The sequence below is a fragment of the Hermetia illucens genome, chromosome 3 (genome assembly GCF_905115235.1).
Source record: "Hermetia illucens chromosome 3, iHerIll2.2.curated.20191125, whole genome shotgun sequence".
NCBI lineage: Eukaryota > Metazoa > Arthropoda > Insecta > Diptera > Stratiomyidae > Hermetia > Hermetia illucens.
This window is the reverse complement of record NC_051851.1, coordinates 2,698,087-2,721,343: the sequence shown is the minus strand read 5'-3', so window position 1 is coordinate 2,721,343 and position 23,257 is coordinate 2,698,087. Positions and strand designations below refer to the sequence as shown.

General features: G+C 46.1%; 1 protein-coding gene across 5 annotated transcripts in view; it reads left to right on the top strand.

Annotated features, from left to right (window-relative positions):
- The first annotated feature begins 5,471 nt into the window (after nucleotides 1-5,471).
- LOC119652536 overlaps nucleotides 5,472-23,257 on the top strand; it is a 425,047-nt gene continuing 407,261 nt past the window's right edge. For all 5 annotated transcript variants that reach the window (XR_005249556.1, XM_038056740.1, XM_038056739.1 and 2 more), the window contains exon 1: nucleotides 5,472-6,208. Coding sequence is in view for 4 of the 5 variants with exons in the window: in XM_038056740.1 (XP_037912668.1) it covers nucleotides 6,170-6,208 (39 nt within the window). In the remaining variant the exon portion in view is untranslated. The remainder of the gene's footprint in view (nucleotides 6,209-23,257) is intronic.

Genomic DNA, 23,257 nt, shown 5'->3' with positions numbered 1-23,257 from the left:
GGGAACTTCCGTATTTATTGGTTTTCTGGGGGCTCCCCTGATTTCCTTTCTTCATCAACATTGATTTCGGATGAGGTCGCAGGATCATCGGACTTCTCCTAAATGGATCAAATACTAAGTCCTGCGACATGTCCCGACCATGTATAGTCAGCCCACTATGGGCTAATGAATGACCAGTTTGTGAGGCATTTTTCCGTGTTTTTTTAACAGGCGTTCTCGTTAGCGATGTTCTCCTTTTAAATGCTTCTTTGTCCAAACTACTTCTAGTATTCTATGCAACGGTGGCCAGTAATCCACCACCGAGGCACTGCAGTCGAGGGATTTCGACGGCCGGGAGCCTGCTTGCACAATCCCAGAAGCCGTCCAAGTCCCTGCACCGTAAATTTTTCTCTCCTTTCTTCTTTCATATTGGTTTCTTGTTCTGGGTGTCCTTCCCATAGCCATTTTTGTCTACGGGGGTGTTTTTCTTCCACCTACCCGACCGGCGCATAAACATGCTCATGCAAGCGCACCTCCAAATGCGTACAAGTGCCTACTCCTATGCATCTGCCGAGTCCTCCCTTATCAGCACGAAGCGACACGTCTGATGGGAGATCTGGCAACTCCGCACTGCTGAGAATATGTACAGCCTTCTAGTACTGGCTCACTATAGTCCGCTCGTTAACCAGTTTGCGGTGACCGGCCGCCTCACTCCCGGAGGTCTCTGCGGTTGGTATCAGCACAGCGGTGCGATGACCGGCACCAACTGTACTGCCCTCGACAACTACTGTTTCTTGGCAGGATGCCAGCAGCTCGTCCTCCGATGATACGCTTGACATCACTACCACTTCTTGTATCATCCATTTCTTATATTTTTTTGTTGAGCCCATGTCTTGGTCCCACGAGTATTTCCAAAAAACTGTCCCCCCTGGTCTTATTGGGAACCGAAGGTGCCCAACGGATCCAGTGTTCACATACTAAACACCAAGCTCCTCATTGACCACGCTGCCCTTAGTGTGTACTATTCGACGTTGGCTTGGGGTCCTGTTAGCAATTTCTCCAGTGCAAGTGAGAACGATCCTTGGGCTGTTGCACATGATCAGCAAGCAAGCAGATCCTCGTCAGTTGGGTGAGCCTTCTCCCAGTCCGCCCCTACAAACTCTCGGCCCGTTTCCAGCCGTCGTTGCGAGGAGGTCGTGTGAGAACTTGCCGAGTTATCCAACTTTAACCCGAAGGATAATCAGACCGAGCAACCATGGATGGAAGAGATACCAAGCTCCCGGAACCACGGAGTTGTGCGCCTATACTGAATAGGCCTAGCTTGAGGTAATATATCAAAGGATTTCAGGCTAGGGGGATGTTTCAGTCTGTAGTCTGTTTGAGATAGTTACGTCTTAGTGGTTTAACGTGAATTACTTAGGCTTAGCCCCACCGTATTCTTAAGACATGGATTCATTTTGTGACTAGAGCCCTGCTGTGACAAGGACAACATTTGAGTTCATGGCTCAGCATTCATACTGGTGGATTCAAGACCTACCAATATATATATCCTATACCGGATTAAGGGGTACGGCACCCGAGTTGAAACGCAACTCTACGTTTGGGGCCCGAAGGTCTTTTTCCCTGCTTGGATATTTTTTTTTTTTGAAATAGTGTAGGTGAATGTGTTTACGCACAGAGTGTTGAACTCCCGCAACAGTACGCTGTCGCACTACCAAGTAAACACTTCCCTGGCATCAGAGAACTAGTCTGCAACCGTTTGACACATTACTTTGGGCTAGCCCTTCCCGCTCTCCCGGCTTTGGGAGGCTTCAAGTCAGGGAATCTCTTTCGCCAACGGGAATGGAAGGGAGGAAGGGAGTTTTTAGTTCATGGTCCCCTCCGCCGGTCAAACTCAATCTTCTTGGCAATACGAAGGGCCTGAACATAATGCGCGACTCCAGCTGCCAGCACTCTTCAGCATCTCTGTGACAATATTGTCTGGAGAGAGCTCCCGTGTGTCTGCATAAAACTGCTGACGAAAGTAGTCCCACCTTCCGCAAGAGAAAAAGATGTGTTCAACGTCGTCCGCCACTCCATTGCACAAAACACAATCAGGAGAAAACCTCCTTCGTTCGGTTCAGCCACGGGCCTAAATTGTCAATAAGCCGCGCAGTCCATCTGCCTCTTGGCTCATTTGGTCGGGAGACTTGCAACTCGATAAGGGTGCATTGACATTCTTCACGGGCTGAAGGATGGAAATGGGGATCACTCCCGCGATCACCAGCACGGCCGAATCTAAGACAGTGCCGTGAGTAGACACCACTCCCAAAACTCCCCGTCTCTGCACTTGAGCCATACGCTTACAATACACCTCTTTGTTCCACTCGCGCCCTAGCCCTTTCCAGTCCCGCTCTAAAGATTGAACACCGTCCCAAGCCCGCAGTGTGTACGACGCTCTCATCAAAAGCGCCACAATCGTTGCAGCGAAGGCAACTTTCGCTTTCATTGCAGGTCTTCGCTTGGTGTCCGATCTGGCCGCATCTCCGGTATGCTGTCCTCCTGTCCGGTCCTCTACAAGTTGTTGATGTTTGTCCATAGTCGAGACACATGTAGCATTTGATGGGGACTTTCCCCATTCGTACCCTGCATAGAGTAGAGTGGGGTCAAATAGGTCGATTTTTCTAGAGAGCTCTTGTGATGGTGTTTTTGCATTAATTCCAGCTAAATCCAATAAGGCGAAGGTACTTGCAATTTTGAAAATCTGGGGGCACGATTGGATGAACTTTTATTTCAAGAGTATGAATACTGCAAATAATAGAAAAAATAGGAACACAAAAAATAAAGGATATCCATTGTCGCTATTCAGATACGATAATAACAAAGTAGCAAATGATACACAAAAGAATGAAACTCTTCGAGTCCAGTTCAAAGAGGACTCTGAAACCCCTCGTTGTGGGAACACGACAGCGATCGCCACGACATCTAAGAGCGAGGGAAGTTATGCCGATCCATACAAGGGATTATTTCAGACAGAAGACACATGGACACTTGCCACGACTATTGTGTCGCGTTTCCACTCCTCGCACAGTGTTCGAAGCCGTCGGCGAATAAAGTTGTCCAAATCAAGCGCCAGTATTTTAATTTGATGGGATTCCAAGTATCCATATTGTTTTCCGTATGGAAGACACCTGTGCTCTGTTGTCTTCGGGTTTCATCCTATAGCCGATTTCACTGAGGATTTCCGCAAATGTCTTGTCTTCGGTCGGCTTAACGCACAGAGCCGACGGTCTAGTCCTTCTTCGTTTCCTCGTCTTTTCTCCTGGCTTTTAATTTGCAGCCACCTTGTTTTTGGACAGACGGGTCTCTGGCGGCGTAGCCAGTTGCTTCCTTTTATCGTTCTTCGCCTTCTTGTTTTGTGCCCTGCAAACTACTTTGATATTGGCACGTTGTCCTCTTTCCACTTTTTCCTCAGTTCGCTTTGCAATGGGCTATCTGCGGTCCGTTTGGCATTAGCAGTCTTCTCAGCGCGAAGTGCGGCTGTTTCTGCCCTCCAATCTTAGTAAGAGATGTGGTCCAGTAGTTTCTCGAGTCCCATCAGCCCGACGCCTTTGCTGACATTCCTCTGGAGAAACGTTGCTGACGACTTTCACGCATTTCTTGATGAGGATTCCACTTGGTTCGTGTCCGAATCCACCTGCTCGGGACTAGTGATTCTGACTGGGGTTTTTTTTTCGGAACAGAGGCGGAGTTGCTCCCACTGTCAGTCGCGCCACTTGGTAAGGCTTCCTCTTTATTTAGGTATCCCGGTGTCACATCGGGTATGCCAACCTTCGCTGCCTCTTTCGCTGATGACCGCAGTGAATGAACCATTTTTTAGCTGTGCCCGAACGCTATTTCGTCCTTTTTTGTTGGGTTAGGTTTATTATCCATGGAAAATTCACCAGCGCATCGTGCAAACAGGAATGGACATACCTCTGGGACACAGTCCCTACCCTTGTTCCCTGAGGCCTGACCTACGCTTTGCTGGTTCTGGAATTCACTGACGAATCAGCGCTCGCTCGGGGCAACGCGATCTACTAACACCAGTTCAATGCACACTACCCGACCAGGGCTCCGAAGAGGCTGGCTCCTGATACTCGTCACCGCTACCACCTTGGCAGAGCTAGGCTCACATCACCCCATCGACATCGACAGAGAGTTTTCGACGATTCCGGGGAGTCCCAGTGCATCCCAACGTGTACCGGTCATTCGCGGTTCGCTCTTTACCGAGAGGCTTTCTCAAAACTACTACCTAGGATGCAGGTATGCTGCCAGCTAGGGGGTCAGATGTACTTACTTGGGCACCTCGAGCACGTCAAACCCCGCATGGTAAGCGATCCGTCAAAGGTCGCTGACGACCTCTGAGGGGGATATAACCACAACCCCAAAGTACTCGATCGATTGACCTTTCGGCCAGCTGAAGGCAGTTCAGAGAATCTCACCACACAGGGCGGCCAAATATGAATTTCACGCCTAACCCTTCCACGGCCAGGATTCGACTGATGGTGACGTTCGGTATTCCAGTACGTGGAGAAACGTACGAAGTTTTCAGCCCATCTGGCCGCCTCTCGGGCCGGATGGGCTGTGGACGGTCCAGACTTATTTGTATGGCCGCCCTAAGGGATGAAAATTTGGAGTTTTTTGGTTGAACCCTGGGCTTTAGCTAAAGGAACAACTTCATGAACCTTTCTCTGAACCGGAATTCCAATTCTTGGAAAGGCGCCATGTGCTATTTTTATGGCACTCTCACCGCATCCAACCACTTATTACCGCTGAGGCATTTCATTCAGAAAAGCGAAGAATTCCGCCTCTAGTGAGAATGTCCTTGCTTTCATCCTCGCGGAACATTGTGTTTTCCTGGCTGCAGTCCGTCATTACTTCCAAACTCTTTCAATTCAAAATAGAGCCAAAAGTTTTAATGAGGAAACTCCATAGTCGCGAACTTACGGTCACCTTATTTTTGTACATAATCCAATAAACAACCCCCAACCCCCCACGACCTCACCCACTCAGTCCATACATGTTGCTCACCGTCCAGGACAATGTACCGAACAATGTTGCGCATCAATGTGACACAAGAATCGTCAAAATAACGCAGCAGCATGCCTCGAAACTCGAGTGCCGCATCATGTCCCGGGTACTTGTTGCTGCGCTCGTCTCCTCCACGCGCTACTGGTCTTCAGTTGGCCATGCGCAACATTTCCCACGTCCGCACGCCATTCCGCCAGATGGCTCGTCCGTCGGAAAATCGATTTTCTCTTCCAACCACTCGCGAAGCAAAACACAACCACGTAAACAACACACCCATCTGCGCCCGGCACCATGCAGTCGTCCCGCTCAATCGCACGCTGTTCAGGGCGAGCACTTCGTCGCAGCGGCGGGGAACGTCGCAACCCGTCTCTGTCGTGCCTGCACCGAGCTGAGCGCATTTTTTCCTCGGCAAGTCTCGCAACAAATCAGACGTACTTTGACTTGGCAGCGTGAAGGTTGCTCGCAGCGTGTGCCCGTAGTTCGCGTTCCGCTTCAGACACACTGATATGTTTCCAGCAGCTCCAGTCTGGTTGTGGGCTTGACTAAACTGTCAAATAAGACGGGAGTCCTGACCGTGGTTTTCCTGGTCGTCCTGATTTCATTTCTTGTCCGTTTTTGAATGGTAACCTTCGTTGCGAACGCTAGAATCAGTTTGGAACGTAAAGGTCGCCAGTAGTTCTGTGCTCGAACAACGAAGTTTGCAAGTTTCGCGGCCAACAAGGACGCAACCGAGTGTTTTGAAATGTGAAGGAAATTTTGTGCCGTTTGCATGGTTGTCCTGATTTGCAGTGGAAATCGCGACGTGGTAAATCCTTGGAGAGTGTACAGAGTGTTTTGGGTGTTTTTTTCAGTCGTAGCTAGTGTCCGGGAAGCAGGAAATTAGGCACGGTTACTCGTCCTTGCGGTAGAGAGCCTCCTGTTTCGTGTGCTGCAAGTGTCAACGTCCTTAGCGTAGCGGAGCAGTGAGTTGTAGGGTCAGCAGGTCGCTACCCGAGTAGCGTGCATGCCGCGTTTGAACTTTACTAATTTTGGTGTAGTTGGACCTTCCGAACGGTCAGAAAACAGGACTTTTGGTTAAGCCAGCGAACGGACCAGGCGAAGTGTTTTTAACCTGAGGAATCCGCACAAAAATGGGATAATGGCGGATTTCATGACATCGAGAACTTGGGATTTGAAGGTTTGTTTTGCTTGATTAGAACTTGTATTTGGTAAGATAAAGGAAAACAAGGGGTAGGGGCTATAGCCCATGCAGTGGGCGCCTTCCCAGCGGCTCAGTTTTCTTAGTTATTTTGACAAACGAACAGAAGGAATCCTTGTCGATTCCCAACCAACAGATCTAGTTAGATTTTGAGCGAAATCCTTTAAAGAAATGCGTGGAAATCTCAATATTCCTAGTTAAATCAAGCAAGCACAAGCGGGAAAGGAGTAGCTGGCAATCGCCCACTGAAACTCTAAGATCTGCTGTCTATTGAAGCACAGGACCTTGTACGAAACTAGCGAGGATTCTAGTTCTCTTTTGCAAGGATATATGAGGAAACCACTAAAGAACGGAACATTCCACTTGTACAGGTAGAAATCGTATAGCTCATCCACCCCTTGAGGACTTTAGCGAAAAGTCCTTGCTGGCCAGCAATCGGTAAATTCTAGAAAATTTCAAAACGCATTCCTGGAAACTGGAGAACTTAGCTTGTCGCCTAGATCTAGGCCTTCGAATCCTTTCAAATCTCCGATGCTCCCCTTGCAGAGACCTCCGTACTAGCCACTATGCTCCCAGCAAAACCAGTGGAATTCTCAAGGCCCAGAAACGTCTTTGAGCCTTTTTCCGCAATTCAAACTCATGCAAATGATTTGAAAGTCCTTCAGCGTATTCAAATCATTTCGTGCCCAACTCCTTGATGAATGGATTCAATGAAGAATTCGAAACGAATTATCCACTTGAATTCAATCTCCAAAATGACTAAGCTAAGTCGTCCAGTGAACGGTAACGGACGGTTCTAAAAAAAATCGCAATATTCCTTCCCGACCCGCTGAACTTTCACCAGGAGTGGGCTCACAACTTACTAGTCATTTCGTGTTAAACATATCGACCCCGTTCCTTCGAAATTCGCCAGCAAACTAAGTCCTTACGTGAGTCCTGGAAAAAAAAAACATCAAAACAACCAAATGACGAGCACATGTAAACGTAGAAGCGAGGCCGTCTCCAACGGACGAGAAAAGCATCAAGCAGTCAGGCAGATTTATGCTTGACCGATAACGATGATTGCCTGTGCCTTGAATTCCTTACCACACATCACTCCTGATGCCCTCGAACACGTTACACTTCGGGCCATCGACGGCCCCCGTTTGCCCCAAAAAAAACATCCACTTGAGCAGCTAACAGTGAAGCAAACGAGCCAGAGCTGTTAGTCCTGAACGCGGCAGGGAACGATCAAATAAAAAGTGTCAGTCCTTGAAATGAATTATATTTCGACCTTCACATATCGCTGCGCTCGCAGGCTCTTCTCGTTCAAGACTACGAAAGTGCAGAAAAACAGGGTAGCAGGGTAGAAATCAGAGGAATTTTTGGCATCACAAAATCAGCCATCCAAGAAGCAAAGCAACAAAAATTGAAAGCATCAGAAAGTCCTGAAAGGACAACTCCGAGAGCAGCAAAAAATAAGACCGACCGAATGATATATGAACTTGAAGTCATCTCCACCACCGTCATCAACTTCACTCGACTCACATCACGTCTCGGAGCTTAGCTAAAAGCAGGGACACAGCTGGGTGGCACCCTTCTAAATGTTCTCAAAACATCGTCGTCACCTCGATGGAGTCGTGTCGAAAATGTTCCGTCGCTCGAAGGAGGTCAGCACTTTATCGCCCGTGGGGCTGAGAAGGAGGTGATACTTTACGGAAGTCAGGTCCTACACTCAAGCATGCTGTAGTCGTTAGAATCCTGATCCTACGCACAGCAATCACATCACATCACTGCTTGCTGCTATAATGGGCGGCCATTTGTTTTTTTCCCAACCGGAGCCTAAAGTTTTGCCTACATAAATTGTCCAGAGGCAACCTCTCGTCCTGCAGAGAATTAGACGGACAAGTCCATATCCTTAACGAAATATCCGAACATTATTTAATTTTCTCGGATTTCGGGTGTCGCATCTTTAAGGCTCACCACTTCTCAGAGTACTTGTCGCATTAGGACCATTAAAATGTGACCTTCCCCTACTTGCTCCCTAATTGCATCCTCATCCTAGATCTAATTCAAAAAATCATGAAAATTGGAATAAGCAAAGTCGCGAGAATGTGGCCTCACCCTCAACCTAAATATGCCAAGCTCCTTTCTTGCTAGGCTCGCTAGTGAGCGCTCCTACCACACTCGCTGACTCCACGCTGTTTCTAGCGCTCAAGCGAAACTCGCTCGAGGCCAGCCTATGCCGAAAACTGGTGGAACCTGCACAACAAGCACACAACCCTTTTTTGGTAATTTAATTTTCGTGCCTTGTACGAATTTGTTATCTCCGAACTATTTGTTGTTCCCGGCGCTGTTTGCGACGGCCGTACGTACAGAAGAGCCGAGGCGGTCGATTTGGCCAAGATTTGCTTTTCGAACAGCAGGCAGGACTCCGGAAGGCCCCCCAAAAGAGATATCACAACGAAATGAAGAAAAATAGAAGAATTCGAGATATCGCAGCTCCCCAGTGCTGATAAGAACGAAAAGGTGATGATTTCTGCCGTTCTCCTAGTGTACCCCGGTGTGCAGCAGCACGGAAGCTACCAGACGATTCAGCAAGAACGCCACCTAACTAAGCAAGCCTGGAAAAATTATGTGGGCAGATTTAAGGATGCGAATTATTTTCGCTTGCTCGTCTCGAGGAGGAGAATAATTACTTTGCCGAGATACCATGCCGAATCCTTTGCCCCGCGGTAAATGTGCCTTTTTCCCCGGACTAGTTTTGCCCCACCTGCCAGCCCTTCGCCTCCAACTATGCGACGTGGTAGGCCTTGTACGATGATAGGGTTGGTGTTTTTTTTTTACTGTCATGTTGTGTCGTTGCGAAACTATTAGGTTTGCGGAGAGATTTATGAGAAAAGTATGAAAGCATTGTTCCCGCAATAGCATTGGAGCTATAAATACGGTTTGCCTGGCTGGCGAGGGAAAGTGTTTGATGTTTACTATTTGCAGGGATGTGAAAGGATTTGGAGACGAGGGTGGAATGCGTGGAGGCCGGAAAACATGCTGGAAACTATCTAGAAAGGGAAATTCGTTGCGGTTGTTTATTGTACGCTTTGTCTGTTTTGATAACAGGAAAATATATTAGGGAAGCCAGAAGCGAGGACATGTGGAGAACAGATAAGGGTGGCCTAGTTGAAATAGAAATACAGCGGGGGAAAATTAGTTTAATTGAAAGTCTGAAGGATGTACAGTAGGGGCAACGTCATTGAAATACTGACAAAATCTAATTGCGGAGACTGGGTGGAATTTACTAGTGCAGACCAGGCATTTCCGGGAGGAGTCCATTTAAATTGAATCCCGTGAAATTGAATGAACTGCGAAACGGATAAGACAACTTCACAGAGCATTCATGTCTCTTGTAACTTTCCCTTACTTCCGATAGTTCCTTAGTTTTACAACACCAAGATTGGATTGAAATCTTAATTTCCCAAAGAATCCGCAGAATATTGCTTGACTTTTGTCAGGCCTATGTCTGCCGTCCTATGACTGATGCTATATGTATTCCCGGGGGGTGACATCAAGTTGTAAAATTGAATTCAGTCAAAATGTAACCAGGACTAATTCATGATTTCTTGGAAAAAAAAAACTTTTTTTTCTCCTATGTTGATACTATTGTCTTCTATTTTGACGCGCGACCTGTCAGATCTGTCGATCTGTCTGTGATGTTGTCAAATCACATCGGCAATTGCTTCTATTAAGAAAATATTGGACAAAGAGTTCGCATTGCAAAAAAACAATCGCTGAAGACATATTCCAACGAGTCAGCTCCGACATCACATTCAAAAACCCACCATCACAGATATCACAACTTGAATTGACGATTAGACCATGGAAACAAGCCAACAGGTACGGAAATGGTGCAATTCAAACGAACTAAAAAACCGCGCGAAAGTCCCTTGAAACTGAAGGTTTCCTCCAACGGTTTTTCGATGTGATGTTGTTCATTCGGCTATCAAACAGTGAATCAATAACTTTAAGTGTGATGATGCGTTCGTGACAGAGGATCTGCTGAAGAAAAAAACGGAATAATGTCAAGGCAAAGCTTCATTTTTTACACCATCACAACGTATTACATCACAAATCCAAGCTTGGTCAATGTGATCCAGCAAAGTATCCTTCTCCCCGGATATGGCACTCTGTAACTTCTCCGTTTTGCTCAAACTCAAATTACCAGGCGGATCACCGTATAGATGAGGATGATCCAGCCCGGAAAGTCTATTAGGGCAATATCTATGGTAGACAAAGAAGATGAGTCCGACTCTGCCTGAGATGGAGCAGTGGCGTAAGTCAGGACGCAAAAGCGGGGTGTCTGGAGTTCCTTACTAACGCAGGCCTAGAGCGGATACCGGTTGTTGCGCTGTTGATGATCATAAAGTTATCACTTTATGTGCATTTTACTAGACGGTTTTATCCTGGTGACAATTTTTTAAGGTAACGAGAGAGGAATAGAATGGAGGGAGGGGCCCTTATACACTAGCCCTTGGTGGGGTTTAGCCATTGAAGTAGGTTAAGCGCCAGCCTTCATTTCTCGTATCTCACCTGTTTCGCTCATAATGATTTTACGTTCTTTGTTGGTGCTCAGTTTATACTTTCCAAGAGTTCCTGGACGTCCTTTCGGATGTTTCCTCAGTTAGATGTCCTGGTCTACCGTTCTTCCGGTGCCGTGACAATTTTCTTTCCGTTGAATGGAGAAGTTCGTATATATGAATACTAAAATCTGACAGTATTTATGAATTCCTGTTTCTGCTGCCAATTCAACGTTAACTGACCAGTAGCCCCTGCCCATCTCTACTTGAGGAAAGGAGGTACAGTGGGAAATGTTGGACCGTGATTGGAATTTACCCTGTGCCGTAGCACCGTCGTGCTAGGACATCTTCCACATCATTATGGTTGAGTTTTATCAGGAGGAATTCTTGGATCATGTGAATATGACGTTTAAAATTCACTGAAACTGTTCGTTTTGTGATGGTGACCAAACTACGTGGAATGACGTTTTTTTTACCCCACTTTATCGAATCTACCAACCCTCATTCCGTCAAGCAGCAACCTCTGTTTCAAAGCACCTAAATTAGTAAGTTGCTCTGCCCTACAAGTTATATACGTTGTTGATTGGCCTATTGAGCAGAGCCATCTTCAACGAAACCTCAACACAGTATCCATCTGGTGCGGCCGAACTAAGTTAACACTGAGGTATGCAACTGCTATGCATTAGTTATGTTATTCAATGAAAACTTCTCCCTTAAGGTTATAAGGGTCAATCCTTATTAAAGATCGACCGTCGCGGTAGTGAGTGGAAACTACCAATCAGGATTGACCCTTATAACAATCTCGGTGTAACTTTTGACAACAAGGTTCAGTATGTCCATAATATTGGAGTTCTCAGCCGAGTTTCTAGAATGCCCGACTTTATCCTTTGTACTTCCTATAAATTCACTGATATTCATTCTTCTATCATCCTTTAAGATTGTGACTTCCGGTTTCGTTCAGGGCAAAGGCAACTCATCAGACGCTGCCTCACCTCTGCCCTGGGAGCAGCATGACCGAGATGAAGCAGCATCTGATGAGTTGCCTCTGCCCTGGACAAAACTGGAAGTCATATATTTTGCAGCTTGGGTACTTGCAGCATCCCTTTTGAGAGGAGCGACAATCATTAGATGTTTTTGATTCTGTCTAACAGGAGCGCTCACTTTTAGGTCAGAGATAGAGCCCCATTCAACTTAGCCAACTTTGAATCGAGAATGCCAAACGATTTGATTCAAAGGAGATGACAAGTACTCCCCTCTCTCGTCCACTTTTCTTCTTCGAAATTTCTCGCGCTGGGCAACACAACGTCCTTTTCTCATGACTACTACAAAAAGAAATAAAAACTCCACGCCACGGCATCAACTGGCTCGTTTATTTTTTTCCTTTAGATTGTCTATAGCGGTCGACAAGCGCCGATGCTGTCTTGACAGAGGACTGGACGTAAACCGTTTTTTGGTTCTTACCCAGGAGAGCGCGTAGGGATGTTTATAGATCTAGGGGATGAAAGGTTGTCAAAAGTTAATGAAGCCGAGAAACGTTTGAAGCTCTCACAGTTTGGTCGGGGTTCTGCAATGATGAACCTTCTTACACGGAAATCTTATATCTTAGGAAATTAACCTCAAGTTTCTCGACCTGACATTTGTCCAAAATTTAATGAAAATCAGTGCTTTCATAATCCATCCAGTACGGTCCAAAGATGGTGTCGGTGCTCTGCATGAGATCTGAAGAAAATTAATACGTAGTGAACAGGGTCGTCGAGAGAAAGTTGTACCTGGTGCAACCACGGACAAAAATGTTCCGGGATTTCCTCGAAAATGTAATCCCGAGGTCTAAAAGGGTACTTTTTTCCACGATTTCCACCCATGGTTATGGACAAAAGGAGAGCTATTAGAGTAGGATTTTTTGGCGGACCACGGCACACTGATTTTCGTACTTGAGGTGTAAAAGCTGGGTTTTTACGCGGACTTACCTCACTTCCTTCTTCGAGCGACGATCGTAGGGGTTTTTTTCGCCTTGATTAAAAATCGGATTTGCAGAATTTCCCTTTGTTGCAAGCGAGTGGCTGCCACCGACCTTCAAGCGCGTATATCATGTTTTCGAAAGTGGTGATGCCGGTTTGCTCTGAACACGACTACTGACATTGACTGTCATTTGTCGCTCTGCCGTTGCTCGGCGCCGACGGCGTCGCAACTATAGATGCTGTTTTAACGCTGTGGTTGGTCTAAACTTCATTGACTTATTCAGCTAGCGTATATAAATCCTACGATCCGCTATTACTACCGGTAGGTGGTAGCTGCCTGGAAAAGTTTTATTTGAGCATTTCCTCAGATCCAAGATCATGTTTAATTGCTGACAATATTGGTGACATATATATAGAAGCACTTGCTGATCTAGACTGACCACGGTGTATTCAAATTTCCAGTCCCACTTGGACTAACTTCATATTTGAACCTCTTGACTCTTAGGCAGATTGGCATTGTTTTTGACATTTTTGACAGGCTAATCACGTTGGAAGTCACCATTTTTGAAATAGATGGGTGTAACAAGTCAGATCCATGCTTAGAAGCCACAGAACCAGACTTATTTCATCCCTTTGCCTTAATGACTTCTACACAAAGAGATAAAAATACTTAAAGCTCCGGGCCGTCATGCCTAAGTCTCCTCGAGCGACCGACTTCTTTGTTTTTCTTAAAAATCCACATTTTCCATTCCATTCCATTGTGTTTTCAGAAAATAATTAACGCATTTCCTCCAGTTTCCGCAATCGTTGCCAAAAATAGGAAGGTCATAAATAAGCCTCTAGAAAGAGAAGATACGAAACATTTCAGGAATATTTTCTTCTTATTTTTCAGTGAAAACTTCTTTCAACTCTACACGCCTTTCCTAGTGTTTCTCCAACTTTTTTAAGCCATCTAAAAAGTAATGTTTGACAAAATCCTCAATATGGGCGGGCATCTGACGATGACTTTCAATTGTCAACCGTTTTGCGCTGAGCTTTCTTCTAAATCACTCTGAGCGAAATGGGTGGTTGAAACTGCTCAAATGAACACTCCTGCATTGTCTTAATAATAATGGATTTCTTCGGGCAACTAGTACAACAACGTTGCATAATACTGTCCAGGATTGCCATGGAAAACGTCAAAATAGTCTCAAAGTCGATCACAGGATTCTGTTTATTCTCTACCGGGATCATATGTGACACCGAAACTTTTCTTTCGCCAAATTTTTATTGCAACATTGAAGTGATATGTTTGTAGCCTCACCTATTTTCCGAACTCGGATTCGTCGATTACTTCATTGTGGAGTTTGTCTATCTTTCGAGGAGGAATCACTTCCACTGGGTGTCCTCAAGAATAGTCAGCTTTTGTAGATGAACGGCCATGGTCGCTATCGCTTGCATTTTCCAAGGACTTACTGAATGCCAACACACCCTTTATCTTCCCTTCTTTGTTTCCCATAATTAAGTTAAGGAAGCTTTCTACAACCTTGACGACCTTCTGTATAGGTTCTCTCGCAATTGACATTTCTATTTTCTCAAGCAGAGGGTTTCGTTGATTGGGATGGTAGTTTAACGACAGACGCCTTATTGGCTTCAGAAGTTGAATGTTTGGCTCAAATGAGCTTCGCTGTATTCCCCTCTCCGAACCTGAGGAGGCACCACAACAGCAACAGCAAAAGTATAGCAGGTACCGTCGGCCTGTCATAAGGCTCTTTAACATAATTTTAACGACCCATTAGACCACTGGGATATCCATGAGATGATGCGAGCCCACTCACAAAGTCAGTATGAGGATTTCACCAGCTACCTAGACTAGAATATTCCTTCTGGGAAACAGATTGGTAGAATCACCACTTCGTGGATTACGGCTCGGTATGCAAAAGCAGAATCTCAATTTTGCGACTAATACGGTTGGCAACTGAGCAATCTAAATTCGGTAAAACGAGAGTTTGTCAATGAGGTACTTTTACCGATTTCACGGTTCTACCGTCTACAGGTTTTGTATCTGAGGAATTCATAATAAAAATCCAGTTTTTAGATCTGAATCGTTTTGTTGAAATTGTCGACAAATATGAGGTTCGTAGTAAGATTATGTATCTAGTAGGAACCCACTTTCTTCAACGTGTTCAGGCGAGAGGGCATCGACATCACGGTGGCATCTCCTGACATCCCGGCTCTGATCGGAGAGTGGAGAGTATTAAACGATATCACACTCTCGGATCGCAGATGCATTAATTTCGTTATGGGCATGGATCCACCTCCACCCATTCCATTTCGGAATCCGAGGAAGACAGATTGGGTGGTGTATCCTACAGAATTGAGCGCCCGAGTCACGATCCCTGGGAAGCGCATCAAATCCATTGCTGGAATTGAGAAGACAACCCAGATGCTCACAACTAGCATGAGAGAAACTTTCAAAGAAAGCTGTCCACTCAAGATGTCAAAAAAGGGTAAAACACCATGGTGGAACTCGGATTTTGCAAAACAGAGGAAAACGACAAGGATGCTCCTCAATCGTGCTCTGAAGGATGAATCAGACACTAGCTGGAATCACTATAAAGAGGCAAAGACGGCACTAAAGAAGAGCATAAGATCGGCTAAACGATCATCTTGGAGCCGTTTTTGCGAAGAGACTAACTCTCTTGAGGCAACCTCAAAGCTGAAGCGGATCCTGGTCAAAGAATCTAGCCAGGGTTATTTACGTTTACGGAATGGGAAGTACACAGAAAGCGATGAAAAAACGGCAAACCATTTGCTTGAAGTGCGCTAGGAAGACTGGACTAGTTATGTTCACTAGGAACGTCAGCTGGGGCAGCTATACTCTAACCACTTTAGCAGGGGCGGAAATCCAACTGGCACAAACAGTCAAATACTTAGGAGTACATTTCGACTCCAAGTTAAAGTGGAAGCATCATATCCAGGAATAATATCAGAAATCCTGCAGAATGCTCTGGTGCTGTAGGAATGTGATAGGTAAGACCTGGGGACTTTCACCCAAACGGATATACTGGATGTAAACATCCATAATAAAACCCACTGCATCGTCTGGTATCCAAGACTGAACTTTGCTAACAGCAGGAAGCTGCTAACCCAGATTCAGAGACTTGGTTGCCTAAGTATTACTGGAGCAATGAGTACTACGCCGACTGCGGCACTTGAAGCTATCCTAAATTTACCCCCCATTCACTTGGAGCTGAAACGGAAAGCAGCCAACGACGTATATAGGCTCGATACCATTGTCATGCGTTGTCAGTCATGCGTCTATCTGGAAATTCCTTGACAAACATCTGGTAGCCCTGACGCTGACCGATCATATGGTTTCCAGATTCGTCTTTGAAAAGACACACTGTCGCAATCATCGAAAGAGAAGAATGGTCGACAAGTGGCCATGAGTCTTTTCAGATTACAGACCTAATAATCTTCACCGGCGGGTCAGTCATGGAGGATGGAACGGGCGCAGGGGTGTTCTCGGAGAATCCGATTATAGAACGGGCCCAACCCCTCGGACAAATGACGACCATATTCCAGGCGGAGATATATGCCATTTCATTGGCAGCAGAAGAATGTCTGCGACAGAAATGGAAGGGTCGCACCATTCGAATCTGTTCCGAAAGTCGGGCGGCATTATCAGCACTAAATGGCAACGACATATCAAGCCAGTTGGTGTGGAGTTGTCATCAGGTGCTGCTGAAACTTGGCCGAATGAACGAAACATTCCTGATATGGGTGCCGGGGCACTCTAACATCACCGGTAATGAGGAGGCTGACAGACTGGCTCGCCGTGTGTCTGGATCCACAATGGTGGGGCCAGAACCTAGGAATCCGACCATCTACTGTCAACTCTACTCTGAAGGGTGAAATTGCAAGGATTCACGCAACCGAGTGGAGAAATTTGGACTCTTGCTGGCAAGCGAAAATCCTTGTAAAAGAGCCTAGGGCCACTAGAGCGGCACTTTTGTTGTCCCTTACGAACTGGGACATGGAAACCCTAGTAGGGCTTTTGACGGGACACTGCTCCTTGAACTACCATATAGAAAAGATTGGGGTAGTGGTTTCGGCTATGTGCAGCCAATGTGAGGAGGAGGAGGAGGAGGAGATGGCCCTGCACTTTTTATGCAGCTGCCCGGCATCCTCAGATCTCAGATGAAGACACCTTGCAAGGTTTTCTTCAATGAAGAATCTGCACACTATCTGCCTCTGGAGAAAGTTCTCAGATTCGCTAAAGCCTGCGAGCACCGTAGGCAGGAAGCCATTGAACCTGAGTGCTCGGAGCTTGCTATCTAATCGAAGTATGACGAAGTATGTGTTGTACAGTACTTTCTAATCATGGCTTTTTTAAATCACCTTTAATTTGCAGCCTTTTTGCCCCGGAATAGAAAAGCTGGTACCTATACGGAAACCGCAGAAGCACGTTAAGGACCTAGTTTATGCAGTAGAGTAATCTTTGGTGTTTCAAATTGGCGAAAACAACTATTTGTTTGTTGTGGTTGACCGCAGTAGCGACTACAAATCCATGTTCGATACGGGCTGTCATCGAAGCTAATCCAAGGGGGAAATCCGATGATTGGAAACAATGTCTCCTGCATTCCCTTGACACCAACACTGTCGAATCGCTTCAAGAGGAATCATTACAAAGCAAAAGTGATCTGGCAGTTACTCAAACGAAATTGTGATCACATCTATTTACCGTGAGCCTGTCATTAACTCTCTTTTCAGATTCGTACCATTTGAACTGAATTATAGATACTTCAAGGCCGTGCATTTGAAAAAAACAGAAAACTGCTGCAACGAATAGAGACTGACGTATGCGGTAGAATTCTAAACTTTTTGACCACCAGTTTAATTACACAAGTTGTCTTCCTGCCCAAGAATCTGCCCGACTTCACAGAACAAAGGACGCTGGAAATTATGGCGCAGCAGATGGATAAAATGTAAATGACGTCGTACAGGCACTTTTGTATGATACTTGAGTTTGTAGAATATAATTACACGCGCTCTCCAGTTTATCTCTCAGAAGGAAGAAATAAATCAAGCAAAACTCGTTGGTCCCTCATCCAAGTCTGCCATTCATTCGTCCTTTTTATCTCCGGCGACATTCACTTTTACTTTCACGCTGCACTCTCCCTTGCTCGATTTACCCATCAATTTTTAACCAGGTTGCATGGCTCAAATGGGTCGGTCTCACCCTCCGGATAGTAACAGGTAATTGAGGACAAAGCGCATCACGTGCCCCTTTTACGGCACAGGAGGGTCACAGTCTATCCCACTTACCGTTTTAACACACTTTTATCCTTGCACAATGACGAAAGTGTCACTTTTCGATAACGTGCATGTCACAGCAACTGCATCATCTTTCCGAGATCTTATTTCCAGATATCATTCATTTTGCCGGCAGAAGCGTAACCCCCGGGAAGGGTTGAACCGAGCAATAGGGCTTGCTTCAATTCGGGCCCAATTTCATGCAGCATGAAGTGTTCTGGATTCGATGGTGTCGGATGGAATCGTTCCTGTGAAGGACCTTTTGTGTTACTGGACTAATGAAAACATCAACCATTTTCCACGCTCTGGAAGGTCCCATTGAGATACGACCAGCCGCTTTCTGAGCAGCTCCTAAATTTGTCCCCGCTTTAAACTCGAATTCTCGCAATTCCCGTCTGTTCATCAACAGTTGACAAGTTGAAACATTTCAGGCATTTATCCTATTAATGCTTATCATAACTTTTCGATGTTATTTTTAAACAAACAACATTCTTGTTGTCGTTTTGAGAGTTGCCGCTACAGTTTGTCTTGTCCTTTGTCTGATGTCGTGTTTCTGGTACTTTCCAACCGCAGACAGGCGGGCGACCCAACCATTGTCTTGTCCCAGAGCAGCATTTTTTCTGGGCATTTTAAGTAATGTTTATAGATTCTCCGAATTTCAGTAGCAACTCTGCTGGCAGCAGGGGGAGGCATGGGTCTGGTAGGAAAGATACAGAGCAAGCAACGCATTAATTTTATACGCTGGAGTGGGTGGCCGGCCGGAAGCGATTCTTTGTCTAGAGCGAAAGAAGCGTAAATGCAAAAAAGCAGGCCCGCGTCCAAAGCGTACAAAACGAAATTAATAAAGATGTCGTTTGCTATTAAGCTAAAGACCGGGTAAATGCGGTTTAAGAGCGGCGTAAACGCAACAACAGGATAAATTAATTTTCGCACGACTTTTCTCATTTCCATGGGCGTGGATGTTCGAAACCATACGTAGCTACGTGGGATGAGTAGCGCAATCTGGATCGAAGCTTCAGAACAACAACAAACTTCGCCTTACTTTGACCTCTAAACAAGAATTTCCATATTCAATGGTCCCCGGAATACCTGAAATCTCGATTGTCTGGAATTATGTAAAATTGTTGCTGAACTCTCTTTGTGGTGGCTACGCATCCCCCGGTGGTAATAGAAACTGATTTGTTTGCCGCAGAGTCTCCCAGACAAGCTGGAAATTTATTGGAATCAAATGTGATAATGTCTGTGTCGTTTTTGGAAATGAAATGCGTACAATTCGGGATCAATCGTTTGAAGAATTTTCAATTAAATTCTATGCCATTGCGGCGAGGTAGGTTGCAACAAAAATTCCATGCATGACATTGGACTGAAACATTTGTCGGCTTGTTCCAAATGAAATTTGATTTCAGGGTCGGTCCTGCGGTGATACTACGTCTAGATGGGAAGACAACGAGATTTGCGGATTTTGTGACATGTTGGAGTGAAGGTTTCTCGTTTCATCCTTTTAAGTGCTAAAATACGCTGGCTTTTCCGAGGCATGATTCAAACGCGCCAGTGTTCTTATAGTTCAGCGATATCGTATGTAACCAGCGGCCGAGAGGCCCGGACTTCGAATCTCATCATCATCAACGGCGCGACAATCGGTATCCGGTCTAGGCCTGCCTTAATAAGGAACTCCAGACATCCCGGTTTTGCGCCGAGGTCCACCAATTCGATATCCCTAAAAGCTGTCTGACGTCCTGACCTACGCCATCGCTCCATCTTAGGTAGGGACTGCATCGTCTTCTTTTTCTACCATAGATATTGCCTTATAGACTTTCCGGGTCAGATCATCCTCATCCATACGGATTAAGTGGCCCGCCCACCGTAACCTATTGAGCCGGATTTTATCCACAACATTGTCATTGTGTAGGCTACGGAATCGTCCATCCTCATGTAGGGGGCCAAAAATTCTTCGGAGGATTCTTCTCTCGAACGCCGCCAAGAGTTCGCAATTTTTCTTGCTAAGAACCCAAGTTTCCAAGGAATACATGAGGACTGGCAAGATCATAGTCTTGTACAGTAAGAGCCTTGACCCTATGGTGAGACGTTTCGAGCGGAACAGTCTTTGTAAGCTGAAATAGGCTCTGTTGGCTGACAACAACCGTGCGCGGATTTCATCATCGTAGTTGTTATCGGTTATGATTTTCGACCCTAGATAGGAGAAATTGTCAACGGTCTCAAAGTCGTATTCTCCTATCCTTATTCTTCTTCGTGTTTGACCAGTGCGGTTTGATGTTGTTGGTTGATTCGTCTTCGGTGCTGACGTTGCCACCATATATTTTGTCTTGATGTGCACCCCAAGATCTCGGGCCAATCACCGATCTGGATGAAGGCAGTTTGTACGTCTCGGGTGGTTCTTCCCATGATGTCGATATCGTCAGCATAGACCAGTAGTTGGGTGGACTCGAAGAGGATCGTACCTCTTTCATTTACCTCAACATCACCGATCACTTTCTCGAGGGCCAGGTTAAAGAGGACGCATGATAGGGCATCCCTTTGTCGTAGACCGTTGTTGATGTCGAATGGTCTTGAGAGTGATTCTGCTGCCTTTATCTGGCCTCGCACATTGGTCAGGGTCAGCCTAGTCAGTCTTATTAATTTCGTGGGGATACCGATTTTCTCATGGCCGTGTACAGTTTTACCCATGCTATGCTATCATAGGCGACTTTAAAGTCGATGAACAGATGGTGCAACTGTTGTCCATATTTCAACAGTTTTTCCATCGCTTGCCGCAGAGAGCAAATCTGATCTGTTGCTGATTTGCCTGGAGTGAAGCCTCTTTGGTATGGGCCAATGATGTTCTGGGCGTATGGGGCTATCCGGCCTAGCAAGATAGTGGAGAATATCTTATAGATGGTACTCAGCAACGTGATACCTCTATAATTACTGCACTGTGTGATATCTCCCTTTTTATGTATGAGACAGATAGAGCCTCGTTGCCAATCGCCAGGCATTGATTCGCTGTTCCATACCTTGAGCACAGGTTGATGAACCACTTGGTGTAATTGGTCGTCTCCATATTTAACCAATTCGGCTGTAATTCCATCGGCTCCTGGCGACATGATTTTTTAGCCGATGAATTGCACGGACTGTTTCTCCTAAACTTGGTGGTAGCAGTATTTGTCCGCCGTCTTTAGTTGGCGGGGCCTCCAACTCGCCGATGTTCTGGTTGTTCAGTAGCTCATCAAAGTACTCAACCCATCACTCTAATATGCCCATTCTGTCGGATCAGATTTCCCTCTTTGTCTCGGCAGGTTGGACATAGAGGTGTATTAGGCTTCATCCTGCTAACTTGTTGGTAAAACTTCCGCGCCTGGTGCGGTTGCGGTCCCTGTACTTTTCTAGTTCACAGACTTGTTGGTTCTCCCAGGCTTCCTTTTTCCGTCTGTGAGGTCGCTGCTCCGCCCGACGGAGTTCGTGCGTACCCGCGTTCTTTGAGAATGCAACATTACTCGGTATGCGGCATTCTTCCGTTCCGTTGCTAGCTTACATTCATCGTCAAACCAGCCGTTCCGACTCCTTTTGCGGCTGGGGCCAAGTATGTTTGTGGCCGTATCCATGATAACGTTCTTCAGGTGATTGTGAAGATCATTGGTTGATGCTTCATCTCCAGGTCCTCAATTTGGTTGAAATTGGCCCCGTCTGGAGAGGCCCACGTATGTTTGTGGACCGCTTTCCGCGCAAACCAAGTACTTCCAACAACCATTTCGTGTGACCCTGCTAATTGAATAATCCGCAGTCCGTTATCATTTGTTTTTTCGTGTAAGCTATGGGAGCCAACGTATCGCCTGAATACGGGCTCCTTCCCTATTTGGCTGTTAAAATCCCCAAGTATGATTTTGATATCATATCTGGCTTCGAGGGTTCGTTCTACTGCCTCATAGAAGGTATCCTTCTCCGACTCTGCAGTCTCCTCTGTAGGGGTGTGAACGTTTATGAGGCTTATATTTCTAAACTTGCCTCGCAAGTGCAGAGTGCATACCCGTTCGCTTATGTTTTCAAAGCCGATAACAGCAGGTTTCATTTTTTGGCTGACTAAGAAACCTACTCCGAGCACATGGTTTACTGGATGATCGCTATAATATATGGTGTAGTGGCTCTTCTCCAGGAAACCGGTCCCTGTCCATCGCATCTCTTGTAATGCTGTTATATTAGCCCTATATTGGGACAGGGTATCGGCTAGCTGCTCATCAGCTTCAACTCTGTACAGGGAGCGCACGTTCCATGAGAAAATGCGCAAATCGTTGATCCGTTATCGTTGCCGGGTCCGTCCTGTCCGAGGCTCCTGTTGTGGCTTCGTAACAATTTGTTTTCCGTGTAGGGTTGTCAGCCCTACCCAACCCCCAACCTGGAGGACCAGTTGGTACAATTTGTCCCGTTTTTAGGCGCGGGAGACTCGCTTACATCCTTCTCCGTCTGCAGCTTTTCGTTAAGAAAGAGCTCCTCGCAGTCACCGCGTGGAGGTGGAGATAAGGTTTGGTAGTAGAGCTGTTGGTGTTGGTTAAGCAGGCATTTCCCAGGTTTTATGCTCCATCGTGGGTGCCAATCCACATTTCGTCCTGGGACCTATACTACCCTTTGACCACCGTTCTTATAGCTCAGTGATATCGTATGTAGCCAGCGGCCGAGAGGCCCGGAGTTCGAATCTCGCTGGCTTATAATATTACAGTCTATTCCGCGGAGTGCTTTTACAATACATTCAGGGCAACCTGGCTTATTTCTGCACTTTTTTGACCTTCGAATCTTTACGTTTCATCATTAGTACTCTGGCGTCGTCTTCGCCAACGTAAGACATTCACTGCGCTATTTGTAATGAGCCAGAATCAACACGCTCAAAATTCGTTGATTGAGATGGGTACTGTGGTAAATCTTATCAGACTAAATCTCTTGGACTTGGCCGCTTTTCTCCACATTCGTGGAAAGTTTGCTTCGAATTTGTCCTACTACTGTAACAGTTGTGTGACACTACGGTCTTTGATGCGATCCAGCTTCTGCATCAGCACATCGTGGCATTAGCGGCGTTCCGGCAAGCAGTTGGAACGGCCAACTCCAATCTGCAGCCACCAGGTGCATCCCCAGGCTTACTTCCGCTATCCGGCTGGATCATCCCCGCTACCCGCTTCGGCTGGCATGCCTGCAAAAGTTTCGCAAAATGCGGGTGCTATACCGAAGGCCCCCCGTGT